The sequence below is a fragment of the Rhamphochromis sp. 'chilingali' genome (assembly GCF_963969265.1).
Source record: "Rhamphochromis sp. 'chilingali' genome assembly, chromosome: 4".
NCBI classification, from domain to species: Eukaryota; Metazoa; Chordata; class Actinopteri; order Cichliformes; family Cichlidae; genus Rhamphochromis; species Rhamphochromis sp. 'chilingali'.
The window spans coordinates 31583130-31610116 of record NC_137948.1 but is presented as its reverse complement, the minus strand read 5'-3'; the positions used below and the strand labels follow the sequence as shown (position 1 = coordinate 31610116).

Genomic DNA, 26987 nt, shown 5'->3' with positions numbered 1-26987 from the left:
ATCAGTGTCTGAGACAGGCTTCTGTGTTTTGAAAAATGCAACATTACACCAATTTGCTTGAGGGACCAGCACAAACAAACTGCACACTATTAGAGGGGAAACATTCCTCAGATGGTTGGTGGATCTGGCAACCTGTCTGCTTGGCACGTCTTGTGTTCTGTGTGTGAGAGTGCACAGAGTTGGCAGCACTACACACGCTCCTCTGTCACGGTCTCTTTCAACATCTGTCCTCTTGGAGAATGACACACCAGGCTTCCACACAGAGGAATTCAATACACTCTCCAGAGAGGAGAACTGCCACTTTTATGTCCAACAACTGAAACGGCTGTGCTGATTTATCATGTGTGTTATGCTGCATTTGAAACACCTGCCATATTTCCTTCCAAGCATCACAGGGGAGGTCATTAATTGTGTCCCATTGGAGAACCTCATTTTTTCAGGTGCTGATTTTAATTTAACATTGGTCAGATTAATGAAAACTAGACCGCTGAAACAGATGAGACAGATGCAAAATAAAATGAAATGGCTGAATAAACTTTTATGGATCATCCATACGCAACACAAGGAATGTGTGAATAAGTAATTCGGGCACCGTCCTTTTTGATCATTGGGTTCCAAACCTTGCTTTAACACTCATGGGATATTTTGAGACAGTACTCTTCGCCAAATTAGGACTTATGAATTTCATTTGGAAAATGCATCCTAAAAAAAATCAAAGGAAACTCCAAAGAGCTCTGTTTCTAATAATTAATTATTAAATAATAATAATTATTAAATGTTAAATAAACAACAATCAACAACAACAATCGCCTCACGGCAGACCCTACAATAATACAGACAAAGCCCCAACAATCGGATTACCCCCTACGAGAAAATCGCTTGGAGACAGTGAGAAACTCCCATTTAACAGGGAGAAACCTGTTAATTGGGACTGGTTGGTTCTAGAAGCACAGATGGCTTTGCTTTTGCTAGTTGTCCCTGAGCCTGGTTCTGGTGAAGCTTTCTTCCTGTTAAAAGGGAGTTTTTCCTTTCCACTGCTGCCAAAGCGCTTGATTATAGGGGGTCATATGCTGGCATCTGCCGTGACCTACAGGAGGTGAATGGAAGAAGACAGGACAAAGACATGCTGTGGAAGCGAGCCAGAGATTAATTATAACAAATAGTTAAATAGTGAGCAAAAAGGATCACTGAAGAAGTAACACTCAGTGTATCATGGGAATCCCCCAGCAGCCTAGAACTATTGCAGCATAAGTAGAGACACTGTCTGTCTCTCGAATCCAAATTGGAAGCTGGTTCCACAAAAGAGGGGCCTGAAAGCCGAAGGCTCTGCCTCTCATTCTGCTTTTAAATACTCTAGGAACAATAAGTAAGCCTGCAGTCTGAGAACCTAGAGCTCTAATGACTGATACAATAGTGATACAATACTATAATCAAGATAAGATGGGGCCTGATATTCCTTGTATGTGAGGAGTAGGATTTTATATTAGATTCTGGATTTGGCAGCGACCCAATGAAGAGAAACCAATATAGGAGAAATATGCTCTGTCTTTCTAGTCCCTGTCAGCACTCTTTCAGGGAGTTTTTAGGTCATGTTGATAATAACAAATTACAGTAGTCCAGCATAGAAGTAATAAATGCATGAACTAGTTTTTCAGCATCACTCTGAGAAGGATGTTTCTCATTTTGGAGATATTGCACAAATGGAAGAAAGCAGTCCTACATATTTGTTTAATATGCGCATTGAAGCACATATCCTGGTCAAACACGACTCCAAGATTCTCGAAGAGGCCATGTTGCTAGCGAGTCAGCTATGAGCTAAGCTAAGCTTAGCGATTCCCTAAAGACATAAATACTGTGAAAATAATTAGCGGCTGAATCAACAGACTGTACTTTTGATAAAGCATGTGAAGATTACACTATGAAATAAGAAGTTATATATAAGTTTGAAATTAAATTGGCTAAGCAGATAAGCAACACAAAAACACTGCTTTGTGTAGGAACAGTAAGTGATACTCTGCCCCTCTGCTCAGAAATTGGAGAAATACCAAATAGGCTGTAAAAGGACAAGTATGAAATTTAAAATGGAACACAGCAAATGGCCAATAAAATTAAAAAATAAATTTAATGAGCAGGGATATTGTTCCTCTAAATGACTGGGGGGGGGGTTACATGAGTTGTTTTTCTTCTGCAGCTGATCACACTGGTTGCATCTTTATTCAAGACAAAGTCCCAAAAGATTTATAGGGAACTTGAGAAAGTTTGTCTTTTAAAGCGACAGTTCACCCCTGTATACACATACGTACAGGCCAATGGAAAACTATGTCTATTGGACGCTGGGGTGAGCTGTCCCTTTAAAGTGTATTCAGCAGCGGACTTTCCCTGTTTCTTTGCTGGATCTCCGCCCACACTAAACGCTCAAATCTGCCACTGGATGCAAACCGGACCTAAAACAGTCCCGCCCACTGGTGGATAACTTCTGTGTTAAACACAGCTGCAAGCCACTCAGTGGGAGGTCATCCACTGAAGGAGACACGCGGGACGGCTGTGATTTGGGTACTACAGTGGAGATGCTGTAATCCGGAGACAAGCGCTCTCAGAAACTTTCTCACTCTAAAAGCGTCCACGATGTGGAAACCTGTGTGGGTATCAAAAGGCCTCCTCGGCTCCGCGGGACCTCGCGCTGCTGCCGCCGCGGTCACCTGTCTGCTGGTGACCGGGATGCTGGTAGTGACTGGCGGACACCCAAACTGCAGAGTCCCGGAGGAGCTTCCAGCCGCGGGTACGAGCGGAAAAGTTTTCTCAGCATATTTCAGCAAACTGACCCGGGAGAGAAGAGCGGTGAGCGGCCCCCCGCGGAGCAGCGATCCAACCGGTCCGGTGGAGCGTCTCTCCCCGGCTGATCTGTTCATAGCGGTAAAAACCACCGGCAGGTATCACCGGCAGAGACTGGAGCTTCTTTTGGACACCTGGATATCCAGGAACATGCCACAGGTAGGTTTGATGGCCCACCTGTTACTCAGAAACGGGCCAGCTTCTCTTCACATCATGACGACAGGATTTGGTTTTAAGCACTTCGGTTTCAGCCCTTCGGTAGTCTGTATACTTGTGTTTCTAGCACCCTTTAGTTTCAGGTCAACTCACTAAAGGCACAATTGGGGAAGGCGTGTCCTAAAGGTTTCATACACCGAAGGCTGCGATTGCCATTTACATCCCCAAGTCTTTGTGTGAGTCCGGGACAGGCTGGACTGGGACAAAATAACATGGCCCTGGAAATGTGGGTCTAGGCGGCCACACAGCACGTGACAATTAAAAGCCAAGTTTTAGTTATTAGTAGTTGCTCACGATCAAAGTAGCCATTAGTTTTACATGAATCCTTTATATTCGGCCCACTAGGAAAATGCCCCTGTAACCCAGATTATCAGTCCTGCCCTGAACCGCACTCACGGCTCTTTGATGCTCCAGGCAGGGAGCTGTAAAACGGAGATGGGTCCTTCTGTAATGTATGAGATGGAGATCAGAGGGCAAACAGGCTGATCACACTGCTGCTGATGTGCTGACACGATACAGCTACAGGCAGGCCTAATGACATGAGCCAATTCAGATCATTTTTTTCTTTGTCTCTGCGATAACATTAACATGAAAGAGCTGCGCATTTAATCTTATCGATTTTATTTATATAGCATCAAATCACAACAACAGCTGCCTCGCCTTACTTTGTAAGGTAACTATCTTACAGTAATAGAGAGAAAACAGAACAAACACCAACAGTGAGATGATCCCCTATAAGCAAGTACTTTGGCGACCTTGGGAAGGAAAAACTCATTTTTAACAGGAAGAAACCTCCACATTCTGCCTTGGTGGTCGGGGCTTAAGGGGAGGAAGACAACTTACTTTGCAGATTTTTTTTTTTTTTTTTAAGTCTTTTGAGATGAATTATTTCAAATTATCATCAGGATTCAACATGAAACTGTGCTTGCAGCTGAATTTTAACCTCAAGCTACCCAAACAAGATGTTTTTGTCTCTTGTGCTATAAATGTTTTCACTCAGACTGTGTGCACAAGACTAATCATCAACTAATCATTTTCATGTTCTGAAAAAAATAAGTCTTCAGATTTTTTTGTAATTGTGTCTATTTAAAAAAAAAAAAATGAAAACGACTACAAAATATTTTTCAACTTTCTCCCAAATGAGTCATTAATGAATTGGCCGATCACTACAGTTTCCTTTCTAAACGTTAGTCCTGTGATGAGGATTTAGAAGTGCTGGAGTTTTAGGGAGAGGCTGGTACAGGAGGAGTTTCAGTGCCTCACAGATAAATATTTAAGATCAAACAGGACGAGCAGACAGCTTTTTGGTCTGAGGTGCGGTGGTGAGTGAGTCAAGGATGAATCCCTTGCTATAAAACACATGGGCCAGCGGTTGAGTGCACCCAGCAGCTTCAAAGCTCGTAATCAAAGGCAGACGTGACTGCGGATCGTGCGATCATCCATTTAAACCTCAGTGTTTGAGGGGATGAAGCTCATTCGAGTTCAGTGCTACACCCAGACTGTTGACATGTAAATACAGTTTATGTGGAAATTGGCGTGTGCGTATGGGGCATAATCGTGCATTAGCTCTCACAGTCAGGTGTTTGTAACCCTACCTGTTTCCCAGACACACCTCTGTACTGTAACATTGCTGAGTAATGGAAACACGCACAGTCAGAGACCTTCACAAACGCACACATACCCTGGGAACTCGAAGGATTTCTCATGGGAAGTTACAAACGTGTCTGATCACGAGGATAAACACGCGCGCACTCCACCACACACACTGACTGGCTTTTGCTGCTTTTTTTTTTTTTTTTTTTTTTTTCTCCCTGGGTTGCCAGCCCAACTCCTGGCAACCTACCCCCACCTCCCAAAAAGCAAAAAAGGTCTACATTTTCTCCTCCTCCCCCCGCGCTGCTGCCTTCTTAGACTGGCTCAGGCGTGCACTGGTTTGTCATAGAACGCACTCTTACGCAGGCGTTCTGATGCAGAAGCTGACTCTGGGGGCTTAAGAGGCTCAGAGTGGGGAAAAAAAGACTGACAGAATCTCACAGCTGGCTGGAGTGTTGTTTTTTTTGGGGTCAGTCACATTTACTCTCTTGATCACGTAGTACTTAAAGCAAAGATTTGTTGATATATTCATGCTGCATGTCAGGAGGGAATAAACTGACTCAAGAACAAGGAAAGAGCCTGGAAACAAAGAGCCTATAAGATGCAAAGACTTGAATTTATTTTGTCAAATGAAAAAAGTGTGCAGTACATGATAGATTTGTGGACTGCGGTAAAGTGAGCCGTCATTTGTGAGCCGCGGTCAAGCCAGCCGCCTCCTATCCGCCGCATAAATTTCCTTGCGCTTTTACACCAGTCTTTACGGTAGCGCCTTTTCGCTTTATATCCTGATTGAAAGCCTAGACTCGCGCACACACGCACGCGCGTGAACAGTCACACGCACGCGCGCACACAAATTACAATGGAACAGCTCAATACAGCCATCGTGACAGTCTGGTTGCATATTCAAAAATTCATTAAAAATCATTCTTAAAAGTTGATGCCAAGCTTTCAACACAATCCTCTTCTCGGACACCTACTTTACCTCTGGGCCAGATTTACTGTAATATTACTCAGAAATCACAGTAAACTCATATTCAGTGCAATACAGTCAATGCACTACAATTATGTTTATTTCAAAAATTCATTAAAAGTCATCCTGAATAGTTGAGGTCCAACTTTCAACACATCCCCCCTCTGGGACACCTACTGTACCTGTGTGCCAATTTTCATCCAGATTTACTGTAGAATTCCTCAGAAATTAAAGGGTACTTGTATTCAATGCAGTCAGCCAATACAATAGAATTATGTCAATTTTCAGAAATTAATTAAAAATCATCCTGAGTAGTTGATGTCCAACTTTCAACACATCCCCCCTCTGGGACACCTACTGTACCTGTGTGCCAGGTTTCAGCCAGATTTACTGTAGAATTCCTCAGAAATTAAAGGGTACTTGTATCCAATGCAGTCAGCCAATACAATTTAATTATGTCAATTTTCAAAAATTCATTAAAAATCATCCTGAGTAGTTGATGTCCAACTTTCAACAGATTCCTTCTCTGGGACACCTACTGTACCTGTGTGCCAAGTTTCAGCCAGATTTACTGTAGAATTCCTCAGAAATAAAAGGGTACTTGTATCCAATGCAGTCAGCCAATACAATTTAATTATGTCAATTTTCAAAAATTCATTAAAAATCATCCTGAGTAGTTGATGTCCAACTTTCAACAGATTCCTTCTCTGGGACACCTACTGTACCTGTGTGCCAAGTTTCAGCCAGATTTACTGTAGAATTCCTCAGAAATAAAAGGGTACTTGTATCCAATGCAGTCAGCCAATACAATTTAATTATGTCAATTTTCAAAAATTCATTAAAAATCATCCTGAGTAGTTGATGTCCAACTTTCAACAGATTCCTTCTCTGGGACACCTACTGTACCTGTGTGCCAGGTTTCAGCCAGATTTACTGTAGAATTCCTCAGAAATTAATGGAAACATTTATTCAATCTAATACAGCCAATACACTACAAATGTGTCAATTTTCAGAAATTCATTAAAAATCATCCTGAGTAGTTGATGTCCAACTTTCAACAGATTCCTCCTCTAGGACACCTACTGTACCTGTGTGCCAAGTTTCATCCAGATTTACTGTAGAATTCCTCAGAAATTAAAGGGTACTTGTATCCAATGCAGTCAGCCAATACAATATAATTATGTCAATTTTCAAAAATTCATGAAAAATCATCCTGAGTAGTTGATGTCCAACTTTCAACACATCCCTCCTCTGGGACACCTACTGTACCTGTGTGCCAAGTTTCAGCCAGATTTACTGTAGAATTCCTCAGAAATTAATGGAAACATTTATTCAATCTAATACAGCCAATACACTACAATTGTGTCAATTTTCAAAAATTCCTTAAAAATCATCCTGAGTAGTTGATGTCCAACTTTCAACAGATTCCTTCTCTGGGACACCTACTGTACCTGTGTGCCAAGTTTCAGCCAGATTTACTGTAGAATTCCTCAGAAATTAAAGGGTACTTTATTCAATTCAATACAGCCAATACAATAGAATTGTCATTTTCAGAAATTCATTAAAAATCATCCTGAGTAGTTGATGTCCAACTTTCAACACATCCCCCCTCTGGGACACCTACTGTACCTGTGTGCCAGGTTTCAGCCAGATTTACTGTAGAATTCCTCAGAAATAAAAGGGTACTTGTATCCAATGCAGTCAGCCAATACAATTTAATTATGTCAATTTTCAAAAATTCATTAAAAATCATCCTGAGTAGTTGATGTCCAACTTTCAACAGATTCCTTCTCTGGGACACCTACTGTACCTGTGTGCCAGGTTTCATCCAGATTTACTGTAGAATTCCTCAGAAATTAATGGAAACATTTATTCAATCTAATACAGCCAATACACTACAATTGTGTCAATTTTCAAAAATTCCTTAAAAATCATCCTGAGTAGTTGATGTCCAACTTTCAACACATCCCTCCTCTAGGACACCTACTGTACCTGTGTGCCAAGTTTCAGCCAGATTTACTGTAGAATTCCTCAGAAATTAAAGGGTACTTTATTCAATTCAATACAGCCAATACAATAGAATTGTCATTTTCAGAAATTCATTAAAAATCATCCTGAGTAGTTGATGTACACCTTTCAACAGATTCCTTCTCTGGGACACCTACTGTACCTGTGTGCCAGGTTTCATCCAGATTTACTGTAGAATTCCTCAGAAATTAAAGGAAACTTATATTCAATTCAATACAGTCAATACAATAGAATTATGTCAATTTTCAAAAATTCATTAAAAATCATCCTGAGTAGTTGATGTCCAACTTTCAACACATTCCTCCTCAGGGACACCTACTGTACCTGTGTGCCAGGTTTCATCCAGATTCACTGTAAAATTCCTCAGAAATTAAAGGACATTTATATGCAATTCAATACAGCCAATACACTACAATTATGGAAATTTCAAAAATTCATTAAAAATCATCCATAATAGTTGAGGTCCAACTTTCAACACTTTCTTACTCTGGGCGTCCTACTGTACCTCTGGGCCAAGTTACATCTCAATTCACTGTAATCTTTATCAAAAATTGAAAGAACAATTATATGTCAATGCTGGATGTGTGTCCTTTCTAAGTGACACTAAATAACAGAACTCAGGCACATCAGGGAATAATACAAATGGCGTATTTATTAAACAAAAACAACATACAAAATATCTCTAACCCATACTACATAACCTAAAAAGAAACAAAGGGACACTTAGAAGCACAAGGAAACAATACTGAAAGGGCAAGAGACACAGTCCAAACATAATCCACAACTAAAATGCCAAAAGAACAAGTCATCCCACATAGCAGACGGGTCTTGCCTGGATCTGGTGTCAAGCCGGCACTGCTGGCTGACTTCTGGCATGGTAAGATGGCACTGTTTATGTGATGGCATGCCACATTTGGCCTGATTGGGTGAATGTGACATGTTGTATAGAGCACTTTGAGTAATATGGGTGAGTAAAAAAGTGCTGTATAAGAATCAGTCCATTCACTGTCTGAACAAAGTTTCGTCATGTTACTTTTGCACTATTATGTTCCAGCACATGTTGTTATTACATGGCTAAGGTACACATTAGGCTGACATCTGGGGCCAGAGCTGAAACTGTTCTGGGCCAGCACAGGGCCAGCACAGGGCCAGCAGTGTGTCTGCAACTGGCCTTGTGCTGGCTCATGTGTGGGCCACCTCTGGTAAACCAGATCTGGGCCACCATAGGGCCGTCATTCTTTGCGGTACGCAGGCCATGTGTAAGCACATTGTGTGGGACAGATCCAGGCCATACCAATTTTGCTATGTGGGAGGAATTATGTAAAAATAGAAACATCATAAAAATGAAAATGAACATAAAGTAAAATGTACTGAAAAGAACATCAGTATGGCCATCATTATTTGCTTGGAAAGTCTAAAGTTCCATGGCTTTGAACAGCCAGAGAACGCAATGCCCAGCTTAGAATGACTAAAAGTAACTTCTTTTAACATTCTGTCATTCTGCTTCTATATCAAAAATCCACTAAAAATAGTCATCTGGCAGGTAGCTCCAAGCCCTCCTGGGTTTTAAATGCACCTTAGAACACACATGCATCAACATTACAATGAGCGGGTGGAGGGAGGTTCGGAGTCTTCTCTCACCCCCGTTCTCTGCGACCTGCTGGAGCAGGGGGGCTAGGACTAGGAGGAGGAGTTGGCCGTCCGACTGCGGTCTGGAGTGTGGAGCCTTCCTGCTGCTGCGGAGTCGGGGCGGTCTGCCTCCCCCCACCGCAGGGAAAAGGGAAACACCACCTGGGTCTGGGTGCAGTTCCCCCCTCCAGGGGCGGGGGCACCTAGACCCGGTTTGTAGAGTACGCTTGGGGAGTGTGATCGTGTGTACAACGTCTCTTTATGTCTGTCTCCACGTTGGTTGAGTGTGGAGTAAGTGCATATGAGAGCATGAGGGTGGGAATGGATGTTTGTATCTGTGTGTGCCTGTATGTCTGTGTCTATATGTCAGGTTGGGTGTCAGGCGCCACCTCTCTGGGGACATCTCAGGCCCTCCAAGGTTTGGAGGCCTATCTCCCCCTACCACCACTTCCCCTGCCAGTGGCGGATCCCCTCAGACATCGGTGCGTTGGTGGTTCTTTGTGTCCGGGGATGGGCGTCCAGGTACACACTGGCTCACTCATTGGCGGCCGCTTATCGGGGCCTGGAGCCTGGGGCTCGCTCGGGCCACTTCGGAGGTGGGGTGCCCCCGGCCTCTCGGCCTGGGGCTCGGTCACTCAGGCGCAGCTGGCTGCCGGCGGAGCTCACGGGCGCGTCACTGCAACTCCCCCTGGCTTCTGCTCCGCGGCTGCTGAGTGAGCCCTCATCTGGGACTCTCCTCAGCTCTTTCCAGGACAGTGGCGCAGCTGCCCCTCTGTTGGTCTTCCTTGGTCTCTTGTGTTCTGGGGGCCTCTGGATGTCTGGAGTTTTGATCTCCTCCACACCTGCTTCATGCCCTGGAGGACGGGGCTGTGGCCCCCCCACACCCTCTAGCAGATTATTACATGAAGGAACCTTTTAAAAAAACAAAAAACAAGCGCGTCCATGCTCACAGGTGTACACACGGGTGATCACACCCACAAACTACACCCTTTTTGGCTCCTACCTCAAAGCACACTGTGTTCTGTTGATCTTATGTGCTGCACAATAATGTTTAACATTTAGTATTTACTGTCATATTCCCATATATCATTGTGATGTTGTTTATTCTATTACTCTTGTTCTCTTCTGCTTGCTTTCTTTTTTCTTTCTCAGCAGGTGATCCAGGTGATTGATATACCGTATTTTCACGACCATAAGGCGCACTGTGCTAAAAGGCGCAGTCTCAGTTATGTGTGCCCTTACTGTATTTAACACACACATAAGGCGCACTGGACCATAGGGCGCATACAAGTACCGTATGCGTATTTAAAAATAAAGCGGGAGCAAACGTGAATTCGGTACCTTACTCACATTTTTATTACCAATAATCGTCATCATCAACAACACACAAGCATACAAGTGTGCGTATTTAAAAATAAAGCAGGAGCAAAACAAAGTTTGGTACTCACATTTTTATCATCAATTAAACCCATCGAAGTCCTCATCCTCTGTGTCTGAATTGAACAGCTGCGCTAAATCTCCATCAAACATGCCAGGTTCACTGTCTTCACCGTCAGAGTCACTTTCCGTGCCGTGCGGCTCCTCGGAAACGATGCCGGCTTTTGCGAAAGCTCGAACAACAGTGCCAGCAGACATGTTAGCCCAAGCATCTACAATCCATTGGCAAATTGTGGCGTAACTCGCCCGGCGCTGCCTTCCACTCTTAGTAAAACTGTGGTCTCCACCGGTCATCCATCGCTCCCAGGCCGCTCGCAGCCTTACTTTGAACGGGCGGTTCACACCGATGTCCAGCGGTTGGAGTTCCTTTGTCAGGCCTCCCGGAATGACAGCAAGCTCACAGTTCATTTGCTTCACAAGTTTTTTCACATCGGCTGTGAGATGGGCACGCATAGAGTCACAGATCAACAGCGATGGTGATGCGTGGAAAAAACCACCTGGTCTCCTTACATACACCTCCCTCAGCCACTCTTTCATCATTTCCTCATCCATCCAGCCCTTTTCATTTGCCTTAATGATGATTTCTGCTGGAAACTTCTCTTTAGGCAAAGTCTTTCGCTTAAAAATCACCATAGGCGGCAGTTTCTGTCCATTAGCATGGCAGCCAAGCACAACAGTAAAAGAAGACTTTTCATACCCCGTTGTGCGTATCGCTACCGTGCTGGTCCCCTTCTTCTCCACAGTGTGACTCACCGGGATGTCAAAAGTGAGCGGGACCTCGTCCATGTTTGTGATGTGGCTGGGCTGGATGTTTTTGTCGCCGATGTGTTTGCTGCAGTAGGAGCGGAAGATGGCCAGCTTTTCCTTATAATCCGCTGGAAGTTGCTGCGCTATCGTAGTCCTGGTCCGGATGGAAAAATGGCACCGTTTCATAAAACGAAAGCACCAAGACGGACCTCCTTGGAAATGTTCAATGTTCATCTCTTCAGCTAGTGAAACTGCTTTTAGCCGAATGGTGACCGTCGAAACGCTTCTCCCGCTCGCTCTTTGCTCGATGATCCACCGCTCGAGTCTTTCCTCCAACTCGGGCCACCTCGCCTTATGTCCGCGGAAACTCAGCTGCGTTTTCTTGACCTGCCGGAGCTTGTTTTCCAGCGTCCTCCATTTGCGAACCATCGATTCGTTTATCTTAAATTCTCTCGCCGCTGCTCGATTTCCATGTTCCTCCGCGTAGCTGATGGCCTTCAGTTTAAACTGTGCTTCGTAAGCGTGTCTCTTTGCCATTTTCAGGGTTGTTAAAACAACGATGTCCTGCATAATGCACATACCTGTTCTTTTATACAGGTATGTGCGATTGTCCCGGTATATACGATCAACGCCCACACTTCACCCTTTAACGTTCTCATGGTGTTCTCTACTACGTCCTCCTTACAACACATAGGGCGCACTGCGCTATAGGGCGCGCCGCACTTTTTGAAGAAAATCTAAGACTTTTAAGTGCGCCTTATGGTCGTGAAAATACGGTATGCATTTTTGTTTCTCTGCCCGTTCTGTTGGTTTTTGTCTTTTGCCCTTCTCCCCCGTCCCTCTTCTCAGCTGTTTCTCTTTCCCTCTTTCTTTCTCCCCTTCTTTCCCCCAGTCAAGTCTGTCCCGTATTCATTAAGTGAAAATAAAATAAACAATAAAAGGTGAATCAAATGGACCATTACGGCAAGGCTGGGATGGTCAGTTTGGTAAAGTAAATCCGTTGGGCATCTTTCTTTGCCTTTAGACAACAATTCTGATGGCAAAAGAGCCAAACGGGACAGGCCAAAAAAAAAAAAAAAAACCTGAAAAAAAAAAAAAGTCATTTGAAAAAAAATATTCGCCACTTTTCATCAGTTTGGGTTCCTCTGTTTATAGCAATTTTTAGAAAAGAACCCAATACCTTTGTCACTATACAGTTGTACAGTGAGATACAGAGCATCTCCTACTCATTGCAAACATGCTGGGAGGGTGGCTCTATCCGCCTTAGTGCAGCTGCTGTACCATACTGTGATGCAGTAAGTTAGTAGGCTCTCAATGGGCGAGTGGTGGAAGGGTGAGCTGTAGTCCACAAAGAGCATTCTGGCGTAGCTCTGCCGCTGTTCTAGGTGACTCAGCACCGAGTGGAGGGTGATGGCATCTTCTGTGAATCTGTTTGCACGGTATGCAAACTGGTGGGTGTCGAATTCTGGGGGGAGGTAATCCTTGGTGTGCTGAAGGACTAGTCTCTCAAAGCATTTCATGATTACCGGTGTGAGGGCCACAGGGCAATAATAGTTCAGGCTGGTGATGGGAGACTTCTTTGGTACTGGGATGATTGTGGCTGATTTTAGACAGGATGGGATGGCTGCTTCATCCAGTGAGAGGTTGAAGATTCTGGTGGAGATGAGGGTGAGCTGGTGGGCACATGGTCTTAGCACTTTACCACTTATTCCGTCTGGACGCCTTCCTGGGGTTCACTGCTAGGAACACTCATCTGACATCGTGCTCCGTTACAGTGAATGGAGCGGTGCAGGAACCAGGTGAGGATGAGGATGGGAGCAGGGCTGAGGCAGATGAATGCTGCTGTTGTGGTGTTTCAAAGCGGGCAAAGAAGCTGTTTATGTCCTCTGCTAGCTGCACACTCAGGTTTTCTGTTTTCACAGTTCTGCCTCTGTGGTTTATGATGTCTATTATTCCATGCCATGTGTTGTTGCTGGACAGGTGGGACCCCTTTTCAGGTCAGCTCGAGCAGACCTGTACAGAGCTCTGTCAACAGACCTACAGGGAGTGCAGAATTATTAGGCAAGTTGTATTTTTGAGGAATCATTTTATTATTGAACAACAACCATGTTCTCAATGAACCCAAAAAACTCATTAATATCAAAGCTGAATGTTTTTGGAAGTAGTTTTTAGTTTGTTTTTAGTTTTAGTTATTTTAGAGGGATATCTGTGTGTGCAGGTGACTATTACTGTGCATAATTATTAGGCAACTTAACAAAAAATAAATATATACCCATTTCAATTATTTATTTTTACCAGTGAAACCAATATAACATCTCCACATTCACAAATATACATCTCAGAATCAGAATCAGAATCGTGTTTATTGGCCAAGTATATGTGCAGACACATACAGGGAATTTGGTTCTGGTAGATGGTGGCTCTCAAGCACAGCAATGTAAATCACACACACACACAAGTGTCTATATATACACATTACACATACATACACAAAGCTATGTAAACCAACTATAAATAACGAATCTAAACTTATATACATAAAATACAGAAATGAATGAGGTGGAATGAATACTACAAAATGTACATAAGGTGCAGTTGCAGTCTGGCAGTGGGAGCAGTGTGACAGGTCAACTGTTAAGAAGGGAGATGGCGAGGGGAAAGAAACTGTTCCTGTGTCGGGTGGTCCTGGTCTGCAGGCTTCTGTACCGTCTGCCAGAGGGCAGCAGATCAAAAAGTCTGTGTGCAGGGTGTGAGGGGTCTGCGATGATTTTCCCTGCCCGTTTCCTGGTTCTTGAGAGGTACAGATCCTGGATGGAGGGCAGGGGGGCGCTGATGATCCTTTCTGCTGCCCGTACAGTCCGCTGCAGTCTGCTCCTGTCCTGTTTAGTGGCTGCTCCATACCAGACTGTGATGGAGGAGCACAGGACAGACTCAATGACCAGTGTAGAACTGGATCAGCAGCTCCTGTGGAAGACTGTACTTCCCCAGTTGTCTCAGGAAGTACATCCTCTGCTGGGTCTTTTTGAGGATGGAGTTGATGTTGGTCTCCCACTTCAGGTCCTGGGAGATGGTTGTACCCAGGAACTTGAAGATCTTCACAGTCGACACAGGGCTGTCTGATATGGTGAGGGGGAGCAGAGTTGAGGGATGTCTCCTGAAGTCCACTGTCATCTCTACAGTCTTAAGAGTGTTCAGCTCCAGATTGTGCTGACTGCACCAGAGTACCAGCCGCTCAACTTCCTGCCGGTATGCAGACTCATCACCATCTTGAATGAGGCCAATGACAGTGGTGTCATCTGCAAACTTTAGGAGTTTGACAGCAGAGTTATTGGAGGTGCAGTCGTTAGTGTAGAGGGAGAACAGTAGTGGTGAGAGGACACATCCTTGAGGGGCACCAATACTGAGGGACCGGGTTTCAGAGGTGATCTCCCCCAGCCTCACTTGTTGCTTTCTGTCTGTCAGGAAGCTGGTGATCCACTGACAGGTAGCTGGTGACACGCTGAGCTGGGAGAGTTTGGAGGAAAGAAGTTCAGGCACAATGGTGTTAAAAGCCGAACTAAAGTCCACAAACAGGACCCTGGCATAAGTTCCCAGGCGGTCAAGGTGTTGCAGGATGTAATGCAGCCCCATGTTCACTGCATCATCCACTGACCTGTTTGCCCGGTAGGCAAACTGCAGAGGGTCCAGCTGGTGGCCTGTAATGTCTTTCAGATGGGCTAACACCAGTCGTTCGAAGGATTTCATGACCACAGACGTCAAGGCGACAGGTCTGTAGTCATCCAGTCCTGTGATGGTGGGTTTCTTGGGAACAGGGATGATGGTGGAGCGTTTGAAGCAGGAGGGAACTTCACACAGCTCCAGGGATCTGTTGAAGATGCGAGTAAAGATGGGAGCCAGCTGTTCAGCACAGGTTTTGAGGCAGGAGGGTGAGACGCCATCTGGTCCGGGGGCTTTCCTGGGCTTCTGTTTCTGGAATAGTCGGCTCACATCCTGAGTGTGTATTCTTAGTTTCAGGGAGGAGGAAAGGGGGGTGAGAGGTGTGGTGGAGGTCGTTGAGTCTGGGATGGAGAGGGTGGTGGTGGTCGTTGAGTCTGGATTGGGGAGGGTGGGGGTGGTCGTTGAGTCTTGATTGGGGAGGGGCAGGGTGAAGGGGGGAGAGGTGGAAGGTGTGTTGGGGGTCAATGTCTGAAGCAATGTCCCTGGGGAGGGGAGGGTGGGGCGTGGGAGTCTGTCCGTCTCAAACCTGCAATAGAAAGTGTTTAACTCGTTGGCCAGGTCTTTGTTTGCTTCAATAGTGGGTGGGGGGCGTCTGTAGCTGGTGATTTCCTGCAGGCCCCTCCACACTGATGCAGGGTCGTTGGCTGAGAGCCTTTTCTGTCTAAAGTACTGGAACGAGCCGCCCTCACGCAGCTCCAGCTATTTCTTGACAATAACAATCTCTATGAGAAGTTCCAGTCTGGTTTTAGAGCTCGGCATAGCACAGAAACCGCCCTTCTGAGAGTTTTTAATGATTTGCTTTTAACTGTTGACTCTGGTTGTGCTGCTGTCTTAGTAACCCTGGACCTGACAGCAGCTTTCGACACTGTTGATCACAACATACTGCTATCCCGCCTTCAACATTGTGTCGGTTTAAAGGGCACTGTCTTAAAGTTTTTCCAGTCCTATTTGAATAATAGGAGTTTTTCTGTTCACCTTGGTGAACTATCATCTCCCAGAGCTCCTTTAACCTGTGGCGTACCTCAGGGGTCCATACTAGGCCCCCTGTTGTTTATTCTGTACTTGCTCCCTCTGGGCGATGTGCTCCGTAAACATAATGTGTCCTTCCACATCTTTGCCGATGATATTCAGATCTACCTCCCTCTGAGGTTGAACTGCAATGTTTCTTTGCAGCCGCTACTCTCCTGCTTGTCTGACATTAAGACTTGGATGACTCTTAACTTCTTACACCTTAATGAAAGCAAAACTGAAGTCATTGTGTTTGGGCTTCCTAAAGATCCCAACTTCTCTCTTGACTTTTTGGGACCCCTAACCTCCGATTGCACTTCTTCCATTAAGAGTCTTGGTGTTATTTTTGACAATGCTTTTAAACTTGATAAACAAATCAGCTCTGTAGTTAAGGGATCTTTTTATCATTTGCGGATTTTAGCCAAAGTCAAGTCTTACCTTTGCAGGAACGATCTAGAAAGAGTGGTCCATGCTTTTATTACTTCACGGCTAGACTACTGCAATTCCCTCTATGCTGGCCTAGATCGTTCCTGTCTACATCGCCTTCAACTGGTGCAGAACGCTGCCGCTCGCCTGTTGACCGGTTCAAAAAAAAGAGACCACATCACTCCGGTTCTCTGCTCTCTCCACTGGCTCCCAGTTGCCTTTAGGATTGATTTTAAAATCTTATTGCTGGCTTTTAAGGTTTTAAATGGCACTGCACCTTCTTACCTGTCAGAACTCCTTAGAACTTATCGCCCCAGGAGATCTTTGAGGTCAGCCGACCTGATGCTTTTAGATGTTCCCAGGTATAAATTAAAGACAAAGGGAGAGAGGGCGTTTGCTGTGGCTGCACCCAGACTGTGGAACAGTTTACCTCCTCACGTCAGACTCTCCAAAAGCCTAGAAACTTTTAAAACCGCTCTTAAAACTCACCTCTTTTCATTGGCTTTTAGAAAGGTTTAATTTATTTGTTTTATATATTTTTATTTTATTTTTATCAGCGAGGTGTTATTACGAAATTGTGTTCTATTGTATTTTTATCTGTATTTACTGTACAGCACTTTGGTCAGCCTTGGTTGTTTTTAAATGTGCTCTATAAATAAACTTGACTTGACTTGACTTCCAGCTTCTGGGAGTAGATCCTTTTAGCTGCTTTGATCTCCTTGGTCAGTGTGTTCCTGGCTTGCTTGTACAGGACCCTGTCACCACTTCTGTAGGCGTCCTCCTTGGCCTTGCGAAGATGTTGGAGTTTAGGAGTGAACCATGGTTTATTGTTGTTGTATGTGCAAAAGGTCTTTGTTGGCACACACACGTCTTCACAGAAACTGATGTATGATGTCACAGTGTCCGTGAGCTCATCTAGGTTCTCAGATGCAGCTTCAAAAACAGTCCAATCAGTGGAGTCAAAACAGTCCTGCAGTTCCTGCTTTGCTGCGTTAGTCCACTTCTTCACAGTTTTGACTACAGGCTTGGCACGTTTGAGTTTTTGCCTATAAACTGGAATAAGATGGACCATGCAGTGATCAGAATGTCCCAAAGCTGCCTGGGGCACAGAGCGATAGGCATCTTTTAGAGTGGTGTAGCAGTGATCCAGTATGATGTTGTCCCTGGTGGGGCAGTCTATATGCTGTCTGTATTTAGGGAGTTCGTAGTTTAGGTTTGCTCTGTTAAAATCCCCAAGAATAATTGTAAAGGAATCCGGGAATTTCCTCTCCAGGGTAGTAATCTGGTCAGCCAGCTCGCACAGTGCGTTGTTCGCGTTGGCCTGTGGAGGGATGTAAACTCCGACCAGCATGAAGGAAGAAAACTCCCGCGGTGAATAAAAAGGTTTACAGTTGATGAGAAAACTTTCCAAGTGTGGGCTGCAGTGTTTCTGTAACACTGTGACATCAGTACACCAACCTTCATTAATGTAGAAGCAGACTCCACCACCCTTTGTTTTCCCTGAGAGCTCTGTTTCGCGGTCCGCCCGGTGAAGTTGGAAGCCCAGCAGATTTAAGACAGCGTCTGGGACTCGCTCACTGAGCCAGGTTTCAGTGAAGCAGAGGGCAGCAGAGCGTGCAAAGTCCTTGTTAGTCCGGTTTAAGAGCAGTAATTCGTCGACTTTGTTTGGAAGAGAGTGGAGATTCGCGAGGTGAATGGAGGGGAGTGCCGTGCGGAATCCTCGCCGACATTCAAAAACAAAACAACAACAAATCAGCGACCAATATAGCCACCTTTCTTTGCAAGGACACTCAAAAGCCTGCCATCCATGGATTCTGTCAGTGTTTTGATCTGTTCACCATCAACATTGCGTGCAGCAGCAACCACAGCCTCCCAGACACTGTTCAGAGAGGTGTACTGTTTTCCCTCCTTGTAAATCTCACATTTGATGATGGACCACAGGTTCTCAATGGGGTTCAGATCAGGTGAACAAGGAGGCCATGTCATTAGTTTTTCTTCTTTTATACCCTTTCTTGCCAGCCACGCTGTGGAGTACTTGGACGCGTGTGATGGAGCATTGTCCTGCATGAAAATCATGTTTTTCTTGAAGGATGCAGACTTCTTCCTGTACCACTGCTTGAAGAAGGTGTCTTCCAGAAACTGGCAGTAGGACTGGGAGTTGAGCTTGACTCCATCCTCAACCCGAAAAGGCCCCACAAGCTCATCTTTAATGATACCAGCCCAAACCAGTACTCCACCTCCACCTTGCTGGCGTCTGAGTCAGACTGGAGCTATCTGCCCTTTACCAATCCAGCCACGGGCCCATCCATCTGGCCCATCAAGACTCACTCTCATTTCATCAGTCCATAAAACCTTAGAAAAATCAGTCTTGAGATATTTCTTGGCCCAGTCTTGACGTTTCAGCTTGTGTGTCTTGTTCAGTGGTGGTCGTCTTTCAGCCTTTCTTGCACTGAACATAAGTTCCCTGCAATTTCTGAAGAATATTACAGTAAATCTGGCTGAAACTTGGCCCAGACGTACAGCAGGTTTCCCGGAGGAGGGATGTGTTGAAAGTTGGACCTCAACTACTCAGGATGATTTTTAATGAATTTCTGAAATTTCCATAATTGTAGTGTATTGGCTGTATTGAATTGCATATAAATGTCCATTAATTTCTGAGTAATTTTACAGTGAATCTGGCTGAAACTTGGCACACAGGTACAGTAGGTGTCCCAGAGAAGGAATCTGTTGAAAGTTGGACATCAACTACTCAGGATGATTTTTAATGAATTTTTGAAAAATGACATAATTCTATTGTACTGACTGTATTAGATTGAATAAATGTCTCCATTAATTTCTGAGGAATTCTACAGTAAATCTGGATGAAACTTGGCACACAGGTACAGTAGGTGTCCTAGAGGAGGGATGTGTTGAAAGTTGGACATCAACTACTCAGGATGATTTTTAATGAATTTCTGACATTTCCATAATTGTATTGACTGTATCGGGCTGCTACATTGTAATTTGTGCGCGCGCGGGTATAGTCTTTCAATCGGCACATACAGCGAAAAGGCGCTACCGTAAAGACTGGTGTAAAAGCGCAAGGAAATTTATGCGGCGGATAGGAGGCGGCTGGCTTGACCGCGGCTCACAAATGACGGCTCACTTTACCGCGGTATTTGTGGAGGGTACACAACGCAGTGCTATGATGGGTTTTGCTATTTAGTGTCCTAGGAAGTCCTTTGCATTCAGTTTGTGGCTGGAGGTTGCAGCAGACTTTGGACATCTGCCCTGCTGCCAGGTCTGGACCGCAGCATCCTCTCGCATCAAGTATTCATCTGTCCGCTGGCAGAGCAAGAAACTTCTTGGCAACTTTTGTGGAGAAGTTCTGTAGACTTCAAGGAAAGCTGTAGCACTAACAGCATTTAAATGATCTTTAGCTGCTAAATGATTTCGCTGCAGCTCTTTGTCCTCTTACCATCGAAATGCAGTAGAATCTTTTTGTTCTATGTAGGAGTTTTGGGGACTTCAGATGTTAAGTTTCTAACGCCTCACTCGAACATAGACAATAAAGTCATAAACGAACCATGAAGAATTCTCTTTATGAACAACAATGAAAGGAAAACGGAGAGACAGATTAAATCCACTCAATCGGAGATTCCTGAAACAAACTGTCTGCCAAGTACAGTGATGACCTTATGTATTAGATACTTGCACTTGCCACACTTGTTTACCCTAAATTTGATATTGAGAAATTGGGTGATTTTCATGGACTTCTATTCAATAGAGTCGCCCCCTGCTGGCCATGAGAAAGAATGTCCCTTTTCAGACCCACAGTCTGTATTTAGCTTTAACATATTAGCACAACAAGCTAGGTGTTAGCGTTTAGCTCTATACGCCCTTTTTCTTTTTGGGGGGTTTCAGTTTTTTTCATCAGTTGGCTCTTTAACACTTTAACTGCTTTTATGCTGGACTGAGCTGACAGGATGTAAAATCATCAGATACCTTGTGTAAACGGCCGGCTGCATCATCCTACAATGGGGGAACTAATGATGTGATCCCCTGCTGAATTTGTAAGTTTGCTCACTTACAAATTCAGCAGGGGATCACATCATTACTTCTACCCCTGAACATTTGCGGGGACTAAATATGACAACTCTTTACCCCCCCCCCCCAGGACCTATAAACGGGTTCAGAATTACTCCCAACAGTGGGCACATTATACCTGCGATTTTTTTCATTTCAAACACATTGTCCTGGAACAAAAAAAGCCAAAACAACAGACTATTTAGAGACTTGTATGTTTGGTTTTTTTTTACTTCCGGTGGAGGGTTACGAGGTCTGCACAGCTTCCTGAGTGCACAGTGACCCTCAACCCTGTCACTCACCACATTAACGCTCACACAGACGCGCAGCGAGGGGGTCGAAGCCAGCTGCTGCGCTGCTGATAGACGGGAGGCTTACCTTTGGCCTGGCGCTCAGTCAGCACAGCGTCGGCGCTGCTTACTGCTGCTTCGTGGAAACGGGATGAGTCTCACCTGAAATCACAAATGTGATCTGTGAAATGCTGATTCAGTCATCACCTGCGTGGTTGCTGTTTTTCTTTCTGTGCTACTCGGGAAAGATTACTGAAATAATATGACCGCCGTCGTGTTTTGTTTGTTTTTTTCTTTGTTCCACAGACATACGTGTTCACTGATGGGGAGGATGAGAAGCTGAGGAAAAGAATAGGTGAGACACACACACACATATGCGCACACGCACACAAACACACACAGCAGTTTTGCTGAGTAGCTGCAGTCTTATCTACAGTGTGCAAGGCAGGAAATCAGGGACCAGGCTGCTGACTGGGCAGTAATGTTTCCACAAAGTGCAGGAAGTCACTTCAGTTTAATCAACAGGCCTTTCCTCCTCTTACTCATGGAATTGTTCATCTTTCAATCAGTTATTCTTCTCATTGTATTGCACAGTGCAGAAATGTGTAATTGGGGTGTTTTTATAAGGGTGTTTTGAAGCAGTCAGGATATAATGAAATCCAATACTTAAACAGCTCCACTGCTTAAGTCGAGGCTGCCTCGATCATTGATTTCTGCTTCTTATTGATCATCAGGAGCTCACCTGATCAACACCAACTGCTCGCAGGCACACAATCGTCAGGCGCTGTCCTGTAAAATGTCTCTGGAGTATGACGCTTTTATCAGCTCTGGGAAGAAGTAAGGCGCAACCCACACCACACTGCACCACACACCCACATACACAGTTTACTAACCCACAGCATTGTTATGTCGCAGGTGGTTCTGTCACGTTGATGATGATAACTACCTGAACACAGGCTCCCTGCTGAAACTCTTGTCTCAGTACAGCCACACACAGGACGTTTACATTGGGCGGCCCAGCCTGGAGCGACCGATAGAGGCCACGGAGAGGCCCGGCACTGACGAAATGGTAATTTGGCATGATTTCGTAGAACAGTTTTACCTTAAAATTGAAATATTGAATGTTTTAGGTTTGTAACTATGCAGGCTTGCGCCTTTTTGTTCCTTCTTCTCTCTCATGTTTTCTTTCTTTCTACTCCTGGCTCTCTTTGACGTCACAGACGGACGGGAGTACGGTGGCCCCGAGAGGTCAAACAGACTGTAACATAAGAAAACACCAGCAAATAGAAAAAATGCTGCAAAAGCGCACTAAACACAACAGGAGCTGAATGAAAAGAAGTAGAAAAAAACGATCTCGCAGTAACGTGATGGAACAGCTGCGGAAGTGACAGAAACCAAAACATGGGAAGGGTCACACTGAGACACGCTTAAGGTGGAGGATACATCAGTGTTTTCAGGGAGAAAAAGATACTGTGTGTGGGGTTATTTTTTTATTTTTTTTTAATTGCATGATTCATATAATCGTGTCAATATGTTTGTAATTAGCCAGATACTGTTAGCTTGTCACTTCCCCAGCTGTTCTCATGTTATCGTCTCCCCAAAAACACTTCAGTTGTGTTCTGTGGGGGTTTGTTAGCGTTTATCTTGCCTATTTGCTGCTGTTGTAAGTGTTTGACTGATCAGGGCCACCGTACAGCAGCCCCTTCCACTAGCTGTTTGAGAGGGGCAACCAATAAGAATAAAGCTGGTTTAAAGTTAGTTGGAAGGCAGCGACAACAGCTTGTTTCAGACACTGGGACACGCAAAGCTACTCTAGAATAAAAACATGAAGCTGAAACAATTATCACACAATGGTCCTAAGATTGTTTATCGACATTCAGAAATTTGCAAAAGTGGAAAATGAATAAATTAATAAGAGAGGAAGTGGACAGTCCATTTATATTCATGCTGTGTGTGTGTGTGTGTGTGTGTGTAGAAGCAAGTGCGTTTCTGGTTTGCCACCGGAGGAGCAGGGTTCTGTCTGAGCCGTGGCCTCTCCCTGAAGATGAAACCTTGGGCAAGGTATGCCCTCACTTAAGATGAATTTGTTTTTTTGTTTTTTTTTAAATTAATTAATTTATTTTTGTTTCAGCCTCAGGTCTCATCTACTGATTCTTTCCTTCTCTGTTCTAGCGATGGCACTTTCATGACCACAGCTGAGCACATCCGCCTCCCTGATGACTGCACGGTTGGTTACATCGTGGAGGCGCTGCTCGGCGTGAGCCTCATCCGCTCAGGGCTGTTTCACTCCCACCTGGAGAATCTGGGACTGGTGTCAGACATACACAACCAGGTACACACGTCCACACAAAGACTCATTGTGACGCCAAAGAAACGAAAAGGGCAGATGAGGAGACATCTTGCACAAAGACCAATCACCGTTTTAAAGAGCGTGATTAAGATCTGCATCAGAATTTGAGGATCTCTCCCTTTTGCTCAGTTTCACAAACTTTGCCTTGGTGGCTTTTGCTCACAGACAAACTAACAAGCCTCATATATGTCGCCCTCCCATCAGGTCACTCTCAGCTATGGCACAGTGGACAACAGCAGGAACACTGTTAACGTGAAAGGCCCGTTTACTATAGAAGAAGATCCCACCAGGTAAATTTTCTGTGTCAACGTGTGACCGTATGTTGTCAAAAACATTCGCTTGTCTGCCTTCTCACACACGTACATGAGGGATTATTATGTCAGCACATCATATTAACAGCGTCAACTCTTCTGGGAAAACTTTCCGCAAAGCATAAGAGTGCGTTTATGGGAATCTTTGATCATTCTTCCAGAATCTCATTTGTGAGGTCAGATCCTGATGTTGGATGAGGCCTGGCTCGCATCCATTTTATCCCAGAAGTGTTTTATCAGGTTAAGGTCAGAACTCTGTGCAGGCCAGTCAAGTCCTTCCACACCAACCTCACTCATCCACATCTCGTTTTGTATACTGGTGCGCAGTCATGTTAGGGGTCATCCCCAAACGGTTCCCACAAAGTTGGGAGCACAAAATTATCCAAAAATCTCTTGGTATGTTGAAGCATTAAGAGTTCCTTTCACTGGAAAGGCTTGGCCAAGCCCAACTCCAATCCCCCTCTACCATACTTTACACTTGGCCCTGGAAGTGATTGACAACGGCGTTGGTAGTTTAGTTTGTTTCCTTATGTAATGTTGAGCACAGGACACAACGGTGTAATTGTTTGATCTCTAAAATAGTCAGTAAAAAATCAAAAGGTCACCTTCACTGTGATTATTTACAGTTCAAGGACTGTAGCACATCCAAGCAAAGCAAAACAAAAGGCTGGAGAACACGCTTCCTCACATTAAGGGGATTCCTTCCCTTCTTTCCCCCCTCCCTTGGCTCTTTGGCCAGTAATTATATTGTTGTGTATTGAATTGAGGTAATTCTCTTTATTTATCTACTTTGTTAGCAGGTGCTGATGGCAGTGTGCCTAGATGGTGGGAGGTAATGAGATAAGCTCGCTGTGAGCCACTGGCGGCTAATGGAGGGGAATAGAAAATCAGTAAAGCCTGCAATAGTTTATTTTATTCTTTATTTTTTTCATTTATTTTTTTAAATCTATTCATCGTAATCCCACAGCTGCTTTGGCAGTCTGCTTTCAAATATAGTTTTCATACATGTGTAGTAAGCTTTATGTAAGCACTTGTGGTGCATGTTTTACTACAAGTTTCCTGGCTTTGTCCTCTGTCTGTCTGTGTGCGTGCGTGTGTGACTGATTGTATCCACGGCCTTATTTTGAAATCCCCAGTTGGCAGCTTCCAGGCATTGTCGCACTCATTTCCCCCCTCTCTCTCAGATTTAGGTCTGTCCATTGTCTGCTGTACCCAGACACTCCTTGGTGCCCCGGCCCCTGGCGACTTTAACACCCATCTAGAGACAAAAGAGGGAGGAAGGGATGGACCGATGGGGGAGAAAACGTAAATATCTGCCGAGTCCCGCCGCTCCCGACTCCGGAGAATGTCTCGAGGCAGTTGGGAGATTTGTGTTTGCCTCTCTACAACTCAACTAGAAGACAGGCTTTTTAGGACACTTGAACTCTGACCCAGTGTGTAAAAGTCACGTGTCTTTTACGTGGAAAACTGATGGAGATTGACTTTTTTTTTTTTTTTTTTTTGCGCCAAGCTGTGCTAACTGACGGCTTATTGTGCCTTCATACTCGCAATGCTGACCCCGACAGTATGAATTTTATTTATCTGACTCTGCAGTAATGCAAAAGGCCTTCAAAATGTCAAAGTCAAAGATGCTTTTCTCCTTCAAGCAGGGCTTTTTAAAGTCTGTATGTTGGTCTGACTACATGGATTTATAACACATTTTATGATCATAAGATCGCATTCATCCTCTGAGAACAGGGAATGCCAACGCCAGCTTACTCACAGCAAACTCTCAGCTATTTTAGTTTCAAGTTTATCAGGCCTGGAGCGACGATTCAGGCACGCACCTCAAGGCCTGAACTTTTGCCGACATAACCCAGGGAAGCTGCAGTCAGATCGGCTGATCCTTAGCATGCCGGTTCACGAACACGAGAGTCTGCGTGATGTGTGATTGCGCCTGTGGAAGAATGCCGAGCAGGTATTAGTCTATTGAAGTCACGATGAGTCATGCCTTCTGCACGCTCTGAGGCGGATTTTCTCCTGCTGCGTGCTACACGAGAAAGGGCAAATTTGGACAATGTGTCGATCTGATTTCACCAGTGTTATCTGGAGTTTGTGTGCAAGATATGACACAGTCTGAAAGTAGAGAGATGCTCAGTACCAGTAGCGCCGCTCCATTAGGACTTTTATAGAATTGGCCCCACTTGGATCTAAACTGCTGCATAGTGTAGCCTGTCCTGCTTTCCTTTGAGCATCCTCTCTCTTCTTTCAAGAGATTTTTTTTTTTTACAGCAGAGAATGTATATCACTGCATTTCCCCATCATGAAGGAAAAAAAAAAAAACCACGTGTCCATAGTGTTAAACAATGTGGGGGGTTTTTTTTGTTTTGTTTTTTTAACATCAGTGTTCAATATAAACCCCATTCTTGGGTGTATATATTTTAGAACTTCACGTTTTTCTCTTATTTTTGCTGTTTGCAGTTTGTCATTTGATTAAAAGACTAAAAGGAACAGTCTGACATTTTGGGGAAATGACTTTCTTCTCTTGTTTGTGCCTGGCTACTCTGTCGTATGATGTAATGTCAGTCTTCTCATTTAATTCTCCAAGAAAACAATCAGATTCCCCAAAATGTCAAACTGTCCTTTACAAAAACTTCTTTGTAAAGGTTGTTATTGATGCAAATGGAAGGAACATGACTGCACTGCTTCGAAAATGTTTTTGTTTTTGAGCATTGACTCATGTTGAGTCGTCTTGATGTCTTTCTGTGTGTTGAAGGAAGTTTGTGCAATTAAAAGTCCACCCCCGCCCCTCCCCACGTGAATGTGTGTATATATAATAACTGTTGCTCCTGAAGCAGAAAGGCTCTCTCCAGTATCTGGACTGTATGGTTATAATTAAAGTGTTTTATCAATCAGCTGTTTGTTCTCTTTACTCAATTGCTTATTGGCGAATTCTCCAATCACAAACAAGTTGGAGTGATAAAAATTGCACATGCAAATACACTCACACTTCTTACATGAAAAGAAATCTGCCGTTTGTTTGAAGAAGTCTATGAAGAAAAATGCACTTTGACCTTTCACCTTTTTTTACTTGTTCATGAATCTATGGGTTTCTGTCTGGCGGGACTTCTCCTCCGCACTCATAACCCTCTGACATTTCCCTCACACATTCACACTAACAGTCCTCTTATCTGATCAAGCCACGCAGAAGGGCCTGCAAGAGATAAAGGCAGAACCCAAAGATTAGCTGTGTGTGTGTGTGTGTGTGTGTGTGTGTGTGTGTGTGTGCTCTCTCCCGCTGTGAACCCACCGGTGTCAGGCTGTGTTAACCATGAGGAAAACTTAGCCAGTGAATAAAAATCACTTTGGGCTTTCACACTCATCTGAGT

The 26987-nt window shown here is 44.4% G+C and overlaps 1 protein-coding gene across 1 annotated transcript; it reads left to right on the top strand.

The window, feature by feature from the left end:
- Positions 1-2475: 2475 nt before the first annotated feature.
- On the top strand, positions 2476-26513 carry LOC308395084 (beta-1,3-N-acetylglucosaminyltransferase lunatic fringe-like). Its single transcript, XM_080879751.1, has 8 exons — positions 2476-2991; positions 21265-21313; positions 21693-21795; positions 21874-22027; positions 22934-23019; positions 23131-23290; positions 23513-23598; positions 24804-26513. Exons 1-8 carry the CDS (start codon positions 2626-2628, stop codon positions 24868-24870), a joined length of 1071 nt encoding a protein of 356 aa, XP_080735877.1. The 5' UTR covers positions 2476-2625; the 3' UTR covers positions 24871-26513.
- Positions 26514-26987: the final 474 nt, after the last annotated feature.

Excerpts from the sequence above, each read along its gene's own strand:
- LOC308395084 (XM_080879751.1), top strand. The coding sequence starts at position 2,626 with ATGTGGAAACCTGTGTGGGTATCAAAAGGCCTCCTCGGCTCCGCGGGA. Across the intron at positions 2,992-21,264 it reads TATCCAGGAACATGCCACAG|ACATACGTGTTCACTGATGG; the intron begins GTAGGTTTGATG and ends TTTGTTCCACAG. Across the intron at positions 23,020-23,130 it reads AAGATGAAACCTTGGGCAAG|CGATGGCACTTTCATGACCA; the intron begins GTATGCCCTCAC and ends TCTCTGTTCTAG.